General features: G+C 38.8%; 1 protein-coding gene across 1 annotated transcript in view; it reads right to left on the minus strand.

Annotated features, from left to right (window-relative positions):
* Positions 1-12,513, minus strand: part of LRMDA (leucine rich melanocyte differentiation associated) — a 1,037,695-nt gene that overhangs the window by 202,260 nt on the left and 822,922 nt on the right. The window contains exon 6 of the mRNA XM_080822502.1: positions 3,649-3,733. Within this exon, the coding sequence (XP_080678628.1) occupies positions 3,649-3,733 (85 nt within the window). The remainder of the gene's footprint in view (positions 1-3,648; positions 3,734-12,513) is intronic.

The raw sequence follows: 12,513 nt of genomic DNA on the forward strand, positions 1-12,513 counted from the left end.
CCATTCTAAAACCACATCTATACCACTGCCTGCACCTTATGGCAGAGTCCAGCCCCTTCTTTGAGAGCTGTTACAAGTAAAACAATTCCCTTAGTTGCTTCAATTCATCCTATTTCCTTCCTACCATCAAAACACCAGAGTTTTAAAATTATGACATTATAACATCAAAATTATTATCTACTTGGAAGTTACACAATGTGGTTAAATGCCGTCGGACAATGAATCAATACATATGGGCCCAACCGTGGTGACTGGGGTTTATGAGAGCAACAGGGTTGAGGTCTGAGGTCCACAGGGCTGGCCTCTCCTTCCCCTATCACTCACTCCCAAAGGAAGGTGGGTCTCCTTTCTCAGACACAATTAAGTTATCTTACAGAGGCATCTAAATTACTGACTTTTCCCTGGGCTTCTACCATTCATCCTTTACTGAACAAATATTTCTTGAGCTCCTAAAAAGCAGGAGGCCCTGAGCCAAGCACTGCAGGTATAGTGGGGAGCAAACAGATACACTATCTTCCATTGTCTCCAACAGCTTACAGCCTGTCCAGGAAGACACCGGAAAATAAAGCCTAAAAAATGAACACTGACCTAATATAAATGTGTGGGGTGGGATCGGAAAAGTCTCCCTTACAGCTGTGATAGTTAGGCTGATGCCTGAAGATGCGCAGGAGTCAGTGATGTGCAAGAGAAGGAAGATGAGACTCTTTACTCCCTTTAGGGGGCTTTCACTTATGACGAGTTCAAGACCTACATATACTTGACCTCTTTCACACAAAGCAGAATATAAAATATTGCACTAAGGAGATAAAAACACATATTAGAAGCACCTCAGGAAGGGGAAAAATCAATATAGAAAAAAATTCATACAAGAAGTAGAAAAGTATTGTGTATTATTCTCCCCACAATGCATGGGTTAACTGTAAATTATGGATGGAGAAACAAGAGTCTCCCATTATTCTGGGCCCAGATTTCCTTTGCATTTGAATCTACAGTCCTTAAGACACGAATCTTGGGTCTATCATACTTGACATTGGAAGTAACATAAAAGGACAAGTAAAGGGAAAATGGCATGTATAGAAAAATAGCAATTTGCACATGAACTACTGCCCACTGGTTTATGTAGTTGTTGGTGCGGAATAAAAAGAGATTGGGAACTGGATGAATCAAAAAATTATTTGCAAATAGAACTTCCACTTAAGATTTTTTAGACCAAGTTTCAGACATCGTGGAGGATTTCACCTGGGCAAGAACTGATGTAATTTGCCTTCACAATGTGAAAGAGCCTCTCTGGATAAACATTTATAAGCAGTTTCCATAAAGGTATTAATAAATGATAGTCAAATAGTTTGGTGACTTATATGATCAAAAATTTAGAATAATTTCTCTAACTTTAATATAAAAAACAAGGTGGTATTGGGGCACCCAGGTGGCTCAGTCAATTGAATGTCCAACTCTTGGTTTCAACTCAGGTCATATCTCATGGATCGTGAGATGGAGCCTGCATTGGGTTCTGAACTCGGTTGAAGATTTTTTCCCTGTGCCCACTCATGTGCACTCTTTCTCTCTCTCTCTAAAATAAATAAATACATCTTAAAAATTAAGTGGTTTCATTCTGGATGCCTAAAAATCAGGCTTTCCCCACTTGTTATCATATGGTTCATGCCAAGCTAAAAAGATCAGAGTCATCTCCTCCCTACATGGATCAGTCCTATAATAATTCAACCTTAATGAGCTTCTTTGGCTCTCTCTTTAGTGATGTCCACATGACCATAGGCCCAAAGACCTACCCATTGTTTCATGATGCTGACTTGCCTTTTTTCACTCTCAGGTCCTTAGCATGGATCAAGCAACCAGAGCATCAAATTTATAGGTGCATTTATCAGTAAAATTGAGATATCTGTTGCTGGGTCTTTTCAACAGCAATGTTCCCATTGATGCTGGGCTCTGATGTCATTGAAGGGCACTTGTTTTAATTCCAAACACCTTGACCATTTTTTCATATTCCAAATATTCTCAACATACCTTCAAAACTTATATTCTTAAATTCCATTACTCTAAGATTCAGATTTCTTATTTTACCATTATAGTGACGAATGATCTTCGTCCTATTATGGAGGCTTATCATTGATCTGACATGTCCTTCTGTTGTGAAATCTCAATTTCATGGCTAGATCAACTTTTATAAGTAGGCTTAAGGGTTCTGAGCCGTCAGTTCCTTTGTAGTATACTCAATGGGTATAGATTAAAAATACCTTTATTCAAATATAAAAGACCATTAAATAAATCCATGAGGATATAACACTGGAGTGAATCTGTTATTCTGTCTAGATGTGGTATTATTATTTACCTAGGGGAACTCCCCTCCCCTCTCAAAAAAAATCTCTACAGGAATATGTTTGACACTTCCATAAGGACATTCAGTGAAGGATATCTATACATGCCCCTCAAAATATAGCACGCTGGCAGCTATTCATTCTACCTGCCTTTGAGCAAAGTTGATTTTCACAAAACTGACCCTTAATGAACAGAATCATAATTGAACCAAAATATATGTAAATGCAGAAAAGTTCTACTGTGCTCGGACATCAAATAGGCAACTGTGATGTCCAAATCACAGACATCTGGAATCCTGCATCATACTCTTGATCATTTCCTGCAGAACAGGAGTATGCCATTTGCCCAGAGCCCACATGTCTTCTCTGAGCGCTAACTTCATTACTTTCTGGGCCTCTCCACAGCTTTTGTTTCTACCCACCTAGCCTACAATGTAGTTGGGATGACAGACCTGGGACAGTACTTCCTCTGTGTTCCCTAAATGTATGAGGGGAATTTCCTGCTTGTGGAAATACTATTTAAAATATGGAATGCCCTCAAATGAAGCCTGTTCTTACTTACCATTGGAGGGTAGATTCACAATTAGGAATCATGGCTGTCATCATAACCAGGATAAAATAAACAAGTTATACTGTATGGCTCTTCCTGTCCCTCTAGTTCCAACAAAGGTGACCATACAATCCTTGTTCTAAGCAACCAGTTTAGGAACAAGGCAGTTTTAAATTATATCCCATGCAAACTCTAGAGATGACAATAGGAATTCAAGGCTTTGGAAACACTGGGTAAACCAAATTAATATTTTGGAGATCAGATAATTTAAGGAAAACTGCGCACTGACTCTCTGCAATGTTGCTAGGCAAACTGGAATTCTTTTTAGCTGTAATATAGAGTTCATTCATTTTGAAATTACAGACTTCAACTACACTACTCCCCAAACAATGATACTTTTTACAAATATTAGTGAGTTTCCCAATTTTCTCCATCACTTTTACTGCAGGTAATGATCTCCTTAGCAATTTTTAAGTACTATAATCTCTTTACTTAAAGCAAAAAAAAAAAAAAAAAAAAAAAAAAATCAAATCACAAAATCATATTATAGCATGGATTTATTTGCCTTCCCAGTAGACCACCACTAAATTCTGTTTAATATGAGTTAAAATCGCTAGGCTTGACAGGTATGGTTTTCTCATCAAGGACTTGAAAAGCACTGTGTTCCTTCTAAAGTGCCGAGACGGCAATAACGAGCCCAGAGCTCGGCACAGCCAAGTATCCCTCCCTGCAACCACTAAGAGCCCTAAAAAGCCAAGTTCCTACCTCGGTGATTGGTGAGCTCCCTGGAAGCAGCAGGCAGGGGCGAGTAGCGGTTCTCTGGAGAAGCTGTGGCGCGGTCGCTGAAAGCCTGTGTAATAAAAGAAAATGTCAACATGAAGGAACACCAAACGCTAAATGTCTTTATTTACCAAACATGCCTCCTAGGGATCTGGGCCTGGAAGAAATATTATCAACCAAGACTCTTCTTAGGAAGCAGGAGTTGCCTGTGCTGAGCTAATGTTCTGGCAAGTGTAGGGTGGCATCCAAATCTTCAAGAAGCCTTGTTACAGGTGGAAGGGCCCTGAGACAAGGGGACTGTTTATGTCATGAACCGAAAGGAGGAGGAGAAAAGGGCCAGAAATGGTAGAGAGTTAAGACTCTGTCACAGGCCTTCTTCCAGTACTTCCCACGGATTAAATGTTAACAACAAGTGGATTTCTCTGGAAACCAGGGAGGACGCTGAGCTTTGCCCTAGGGTGGACGGGGAAAACCGGGGCTGGTTTGTGTGGGCCCCGTCGCACAGAGACACACGGAAGCTGAGGGCTCAAGCCTCAGAAAGGGACCGTCCGGAAGGATAGAAACCCCTGTGTATCTTGCAGTTGGGGTTCTGGCTGAGCTTAACCACAACATTGAAAAATTCATCTAAAATTTGGGATGGAACGGTTATCAATAAAATTTTGCCATTCAACACCTTAAAGAAAATGATATGAAATAAACCTTGAAGATTTTTTTTTTTTTATTGTACGCAAACAGCTCTTTAACCACCAAACTATATACAGCGTGACCCGTATGTGTAAGCGGTGCTATCTTTCTTTCTCCTCAGCTCTACAGCCATGGGGGATGAGGCCAGGAACAAAGGACTACAGCTATGGGGTCAGTTGTCTCTCAGAAACAATGATCGGTCTGTCACATTCAGAGTGTGGCTGCTTATAGCAAAAAGCATCAACACTGCAATTCTTACTGAGACTTCTGAATCAAATACTACTTTTTTTTTTTAAATATCCAAAAAAGAACATCTGCTAGGATCAAAATCCTAAGCTTACAACCTTTCCAAGTTTCAAGAAAAAGTAAATTTCATTAATGCTACATTTTTCTTTCTGGAATAGGAAATACGTTCTATGGGATATATTTGCCCTGCTAGGAGCAGGCCTTTTTCTCCAAAGAGATTATCTACATTATAGGAATCAAAACTAAGTAGGAGATTAAACCTACTTGCTAGAAAAACCCTTTAAACCCCGCTTCTGACATTTGAGATGTTTGATTAAGCGGCTTTCACTGGAGACTTACAGAAAGAGTTCTGAATGGGGCAGAGTCAGAAGCTCTGTCCCTAAGGTAGAGACAGACTTCAGGTAGCATTACTTCACTCCAGCTCCAAGGGAAATATGTGGTGCTTAAAGCTTGATCCAAGGGTATTGGGTCCAGAACGATAAAAGTTCAGTCACTAAGAAAATTGTTTTAAAAAGTAGACAAGACTTGCTAGATACTACACCATTAGATATTTAGGATGCTGCAAGAACGTAACAGAGTCAGAAATTAGATTAAATATCAAATACTAAATTCACCACATGTCCCTCCATTTGGAAGTTAGGGTCTCCTGTAATCCCACATTATAAATGAGACACAGTGACAGTGTTCTAAATATGGCACCTAGTCAATGCTTGCGGCAGGGTATATGGGGCAAAGTAATAGAGGCTGTCATTCCATAGATCTACCATTCTTCCTTAGCAGAAGGCCATAGTTTCTCTCTCTGTCAGTGTTTCTATTCCACCTCAATGCTAAAAAGGCCTACAATTCCAGTATGAGTTTTAGGTTGCTATATTGTGATATTTCTTAGTGCGTTTAATCTCAATTTGGGCTGTTGACAATTTGATGACAGTTTTTCCTAAAATTACTGGAAGAAACTACCTTTCAGCAAATACCTCTGACTGGGCAAAACATTAGAGCTTTATAACCAAGAGTAAAATAGCTATTTACTTTTATTTCCAGTGGTAGTCAAAGCAAAACTGGTATGGCTCGAGTTCTGTTTTGCAGTCATCATTCTATGCCTAGCGTTTAATCACTTTTCTGCTCAGTGTCCATTTATAAACTTGAGTCATGGAAACGAATCCAGGAAAAGAACAATTTTGCAAAGGGTGCCGTTCAGTGGAACTTCTATGGCTGGATGTTTAGGGAAACTCCTACAAATTAAGATTCTAACTATCAGTTCTTTGACTTGGTTCTTATCAAAATGAAGTCCATGTGATCTTTTCAATTTGTTCTCTGAATATTATGTTTGCAGGCACAATTAAGAAAAGCATGATTATCATATGGAACAAATGGGCAAGGCAATGTCTTCAACTTGCACACTACCTGCCCCCAAATAAAGAACTTGTTTGGAACTCCAGTGTCACAATTGGTTAGCATGCATTACTAATACAACAGTGCGAGCAGGGCAAAATAGAGAACTTCCAAGTCTTGCAACAAGTGCCAAGGAGAATAAATGGAAAGAACTTTTATCCTCTTGTTCCTTGCCATTGGGAATGGAGACTCGTTCAACTACTTTGGAGAGTAATATAGCAATATCTAATAAAATTGAAAATTGGTACAGCAACTCCATTTCAAATGTATACACTAAAAATTTCACTCAGGTCTATGAAGTAGAACATAAAACAGGGTTTATTGCATGATTATTTAGAACAGAATAAATTGGAAGTAGTTCAAATGCCTGTCAATGAGGAAAATGGATAAATAAAATGTTATAAATTCACATGACAGAATAATATTTAGCATTTAAAAGTAATAAACCTGATTTAGGTATCTCAACTTGAATAGGTCTAAAATTTTAACACAGAGTGAAAATACAAGTTACAAAATGATAAATGCGGTATAATATTTATATATTTGTAGTTCTTTGACATCATGTCTGTATGGAAACATCTAAAAATTATACAAGTTAAACACTATATTCATGAAAATGGTTGTCTCTGCCAGAAGACAGAGTAATAGGACTGGGACTAACAGGGTGGGAGGACCTTCGAGTATATAGAAAAGATTTATTTATTTTATTTAAAGACAAGGATTGGAAACAAATATGTCAAAATATTAGAAAATACAAATTCTGTCCCTTGCCATGGGCAAGGTAATTACATGTGTTCATTATTTTTCAACTTTTCTACATTTTTGAAATTTCTCAAAATTAAACCAAAAAATTGAAAAAGAAAAACAAGATTCTTGTGTCCTCTCTGATCCATACCATCCTATATTTATATGAACCCATAAGGAGAGGAAATTTCTTCTAACAACTTCCCAGCCCTTGCACAGCATGGATTAAGGCCACTTATGGTTGTTTTTTCGCAATGAAATATCCCATTTCTGTTTTTTCTAAGGCTGCTGAGTGTGACAATAGATTGGAAAAAGCTGCTAAATAATAGTAAATATGTACCCCCTTCACACCAAGGCTTGAAATGCTCATGCCAACCTGGTAAGTCCTTCTGCCTAAGATTTGTCAAAACATACTAAAGGTTTCTGTCCTTTTTCCCTACTCACAATTGGAGAGTTCCTGATAACTTTTTAAACTCACATCAATAATGATAATAGTCATGAATATACTGCACACTGCAATTTCCATAATGCAGGAAGGAAGGGAGAACTTTGGCAGCCTCACTGGAAAAGAGTCAATGGAAGTATAGTACACTCCATAAGAGACTTGCAAAGTGAGAATTTCACTCAGTGGTTGCAGGAAACAAATGTCTTCAGAGGAGTATGTAAAATTCAAGTCCCTTCCCACTGGGTGCATTCCATGGAAACCTGCATTCCAGTGGATATTTCTGAACATCATGGATGCCCTGAAGGAATATGATACAGACCACAGGAGGAGCGATTTGGCAGGCTTCAAAACAAGAAGGGGGCAGCTACAAAGTTGTTTAATAGCCATAAATCTCTTACTATTTTTCACAAAATACCATCTAAGACCACATCTCTACAACTCATTCCCCATTACTCAGCTCAAGTGGAGCGCTTTGGCATGCTCACTCACCCTTAAATCATACACAGCATAAAGTGATCCTGGGTCTGGGAAATTTGTCAGCCTCCTTCAAGTAAAAGCAATCTTCACTTTTCATCACAACTCATTCCCTGAAACTGTGGTATAAAGCTGACTCTTCTAAAAACATTTATTTTCTTTCGTAAGAAAAAGCATCACTCATTTAGTTATCATGTATTTAATAACCACCTACTATATGCCAAGACCTGTGCTGAGAATACCAAGAAAAATAAAATGAAGGCTTTGGTTGCATTCCTGACTCATCAAAAAAAGAAAAAAAAAGGGATAACCATGATTAATACTGCTTATTAAGAGTCACCGACTGGTAGCATGACCCCCCATACTCTGTATTATCATGGAAATTTGTCCCTGATCACTATCATGACACATGAAGACATGGAACAGTGATTATGTCCTTGCTTGTTTCTTATTCATACTAAGAGAGAGCTTTCAAGATTAACTGTATTAACTTTCCAAGATTAACTATACTATTAACCCTTGTACCCAACATGCTGCCAGAAATATAGGAAGAAGTCAGTGCATGATGACTGAATGAATAAAAAATTTTAATGTCAAAGATAAAATGGGCTATACAATGATTATAATTCAACACAACATGTGTGAGCCATGTTGCCAGAATCAGAGGTGAAAATTTGCCATCACCTGAAAGATTAAATTGGAAGCCAAAGAACCCACCAAAGAAGGAGACTCCTGACCTGCTCCCAGGTGAAAGCACCATGCTTTTCACTGTGAAGCAAGACAGAAAGTCTCATGACAGACACATTGGGTTGGGAATGGCAGAGGAGTTTAGGAGCAGAAATGTCCCTATATTGTCAGAGCCAGAAGTCAAGAAATGGGGATGGAATGAAAAACAGTAAGGTAAGGGGAAGAGCAAGATGGCGGAGGAGTGGGAAATCTAAATTTCATCGGGTCCTAGAAGTTCAGTTAGATAGCTATCAAGCCATTCTGAACACCTACAAACTCAACAGGAGATCAAAGAGAAGGAGAGCAGCAATTCTATGAACAGAAAATCAACCACTTCCAGGAAGTAGGACCTATGGAGAGGTGAATCCTAGGTGATATACAGGAAAAGAGACTGCAGGGGGAGGGGCCAGCTCCTGGCAAGTGGTAGGGCAGTCCAGCACAAAATTGGAACTTTTAGAAGTCTGCTCCACTGAGGGATGGCACTCCAGAGGCTAAGCGGGGGAGGTGGAGCCCTCACAGGGACAATGTGGTCTTAGGACCTGCAGGGTCACAAAAAGACCAGGGGTGCTTGAGGGTGGCAGAGCTCTCAGGTATTGGAGCAGGGAAGCCGGCTGCAGAGACAGAGGAGGGGCTTCCAGCTGGGGGTTACCTTAAATGGTAATCCGAAGCACAGTCAGGTCACTGCTCTTCAAGCAAGGACCCCACAAGTGGCAGATCTGGGGAAACCCGCTCCTTCCTCCTCTGGGAAAAGCACACGGGAACGGAGTGCAGGAATCAGCTGTGTTTGGAGACTCCCAATGAGGCCACACGCCAGAGACTGAAACACTCAGTCACAGGCTGGATGAGCGCAGAGTGCGGCCACAGACCAGGGAGGCGGGAGAGATTGACTGCTTTTATCTGAGGGTGCACTGAGGAATGGGACTCTGAGCTCTTGGCTCCTCTAGGCCAGAGATTGGGAGGCCACCACTTTCATTCTACTCCTCCAAAGCTCTACAGAAAGCATTCAGGGAATAAAAGCTCCCAGAGCAAACTCAAGCAGATTACTTATCCGTGCCCCTGGCAAGGGTGGTGCAATTCCACCTCAGGCAAAGACATTTGCGAATCACTGCAACAGGCCCCGCCCCCAGAAGAACAGCAAGAACACCTAGCCAAGACCAAGTTCACCTATCAATGAGAACTGCAAAACTCCAGAGCTTGCAGAATGCAACACATAGAATTCAGGGCTTTTTCCCCATGATTCTTTAGTCTTCCAAAGTTAAATTTCTTAAATTTTATTTCTTTCTTATTCTATTTAAAAAAAATTTTTATCTTATCTATTTTAACCTTTTTAAACTATTTTATCTTATCAATACCTTTTAAAAAAACCTTTTAAAATTTTCATTGTTATAGTCATATTCTGACTTATTTTTTGTATACATATAGGTTTTTCTTTCTTTAAAATTTGGAGTACAGTTTCTTCTAAGAGATCAAAATACATCCTAAATCTAGTTCATGGCTTTGTTCTAGTCTCCAGCCTGATCACATTCTTTCCTCTTCTTTTTCTTTTTTTCAACCAACTTCTTATCTTATCAATTCCTTTTCTAGAATCTTTTTTAATTTTCATCTCTATGGTCATATTCCATCCCTTCACCATGTTTACCCTTATTTTTGTATTTATATAAGTTTTTTTTTCTTTAAAATTTGGGGAGGCAGGGGAGCCTAGTTGGCTCCGTGAGTTAAGCCTCTGCCCTCAGGTCAGGTGATGGTCCCAGGGTCTTGGGATCGAGCCCTGCCTCAGGCTCTGTGCTCAGGAAGGGGGGCCTGCTTACCCCTCCCCTCTGCCTGCTTCTCTGACTACTTGTGATCTCTCTCTCTCTCTGTCAAATAAATAAAATCTTTAAAATTTGGGGAGGCAGTTTCTTCTAACAGACCAAAATACACCCAAAATCAAGGTTGTGGCCCTGTTCTATTCACCATTCCATATATATATACATATATATATGTATATAAAATATTATTTTTAAATTAAATATTATAAAATAAAATGATATTTTTATTTTTATTTTTTTATTTATATATATAATATAAATATTATATATATATATATATATATATATATATATATATATATCCTCCCCCTTTCTTCTCCCCAGTTTTGAGTCTCTTCTGATTTGGTTAGTGTATATTTTTCTGGGGTCATTGCTATCCTTTTAGTATTTTGTTCTCTCATTCATCTATTCTTTTCTGGATGAAATGACAAGGCAGAAAAACTCACCTCAAAAAAAAAGAACAAAAGGAACTATCAATGGCTAGGGACCTAATCAATATGGACATTAGTAAGATGTCAGAATTAGAGTTCAGAATGACAATTATCAAAGTACTATGTGTGCTTGAAAAAAGCACGGAAGATACTAGAGAAAAAAGCATGGAAGATACTAGAGATACTAGATACTAGATACTAGAGATACTAGAGAATCCCTTTCCGAAGAAATAAAATCCCTTTCTGGAGAAAAGAAGGAACCAAAATCTAACCAAGATGAAATTTAATAAGTGCTTAATGAGGTTGAATTAAAAAAATGGAGGCTCTTACTGGTAGGATAGATAAGGAAGAACAGAGAATTAGTAATATAGAAGACCAAATGATGGAGAATAAAGAAGTTGAGAAAAAGAGAGATAAACAACTACTGGACCACGAGGGGAGAATTCGAGAGATAAGTGATACCGTAAGAGGAAACAATATTGGAATAATTGGGATCCCAGAAGAAGAAGAAAGAGTGAGAGGGGCAGAAGATATATTGGAGCAAATTACAGCAGAGAATTTCCCTAATTTGGCGAGGAAAAAGCATCAAAATACAGAAGCACAGAGAATTTCCCTCAAAATCAATAAAAGTAGGTCAACACCCCATTATCTAATAGTAAAACTTACAAGTCTCAATGACAAAGAGAAAATCCTGAATGCAGTTCAGGACAAGAGCTCTGTAATCTACAGTGGTAGAAGTATTAATATTGGCAGCAGACCTATCCACAGAGATGTGGCAGGCCAGAAAGGACTGGCATGATATATTCAGAGCACTAAACGAGAAAAATATGCAGCCAAGAATACTATATCCAGCTAGGCTATCATGGGAGATTTTTTAAAAAGCTTCCAGGACAAACAAAAACTAAAAGAATTTGCAAAGACCAAACAGCCCTACAGAAAATATTGAAAGGGGTCCTCTAACCTAAGAGACAGCCTAAAAGTAACAGACCAGAAAGGAACAGAGACAATATACAGTAACAGTCACCTTACAGTCAGTACAATGACACTAAATTCATATCTTTCAGTAGTTACCCTGAATGTAAATGGGCTAAATGTCCCAATCAAAAGACACAGGGTATCAGAATGGATTAAAAAAAAAAAAAAACAAGACCCATTGATATACTGTCCGCAACAAACTCATTTTAGACTCAAAGACACCTCCAGATTTAATGTGAGGGGTGGAAAACAACTTACCATGCTAATGGACATCAGAAGAAAACTGGGGTGACAATCCTTATATCAGATAAATTAGATTTTAAGCCAAAGACTATAATGAGAGATGAGGAAGGACACTATATCATATTCAAAGGGTCCGTCCAACAAAAAGATCTAACAATTTTAAATATCTATGCCCCTAACATGGGAGCAGCCAACTCTATAAACCAGTTAATAACAAAATCAAAGAAACACATCAACAATAATACAATAATAGTGGGGGACTTTAACGCCCCCCTCACTGACATGGACAGATCATCCAAGCAGAAGATCAACAAGGAAATAGAGGCCTTAAATGACACACTGGACATCTGTGGAGGACTTCACAGATATATTCAGAACATTCCAACCCAAAGCAACAGAATATACATTCTTCTCTAGTGCACATAAAATATTCTCCAGAATAGAGCACATCCTCAGTCACAAATCAGGTCTCAACCAGTACCAAAAGACTGGGATCCTTCCCTCCATATTTTCAGACCATAATGCTCTGAAGCTAGAACTCAATCACAAGAGGAAAGTTGGAAAGAACTCAATACATGGAAGCTAAAGAGCATCCTACTAAAGAATGAATGGGTCCACCAGGAAATGAAAGAATTGAAAAAAATCATGGAAACAAATGAACACACAGCTGTTCAAAATCTTTGGG

This window comes from Martes martes (assembly GCF_963455335.1).
Source record: "Martes martes genome assembly, chromosome: 14".
Taxonomy (NCBI): Eukaryota; Metazoa; Chordata; class Mammalia; order Carnivora; family Mustelidae; genus Martes; species Martes martes.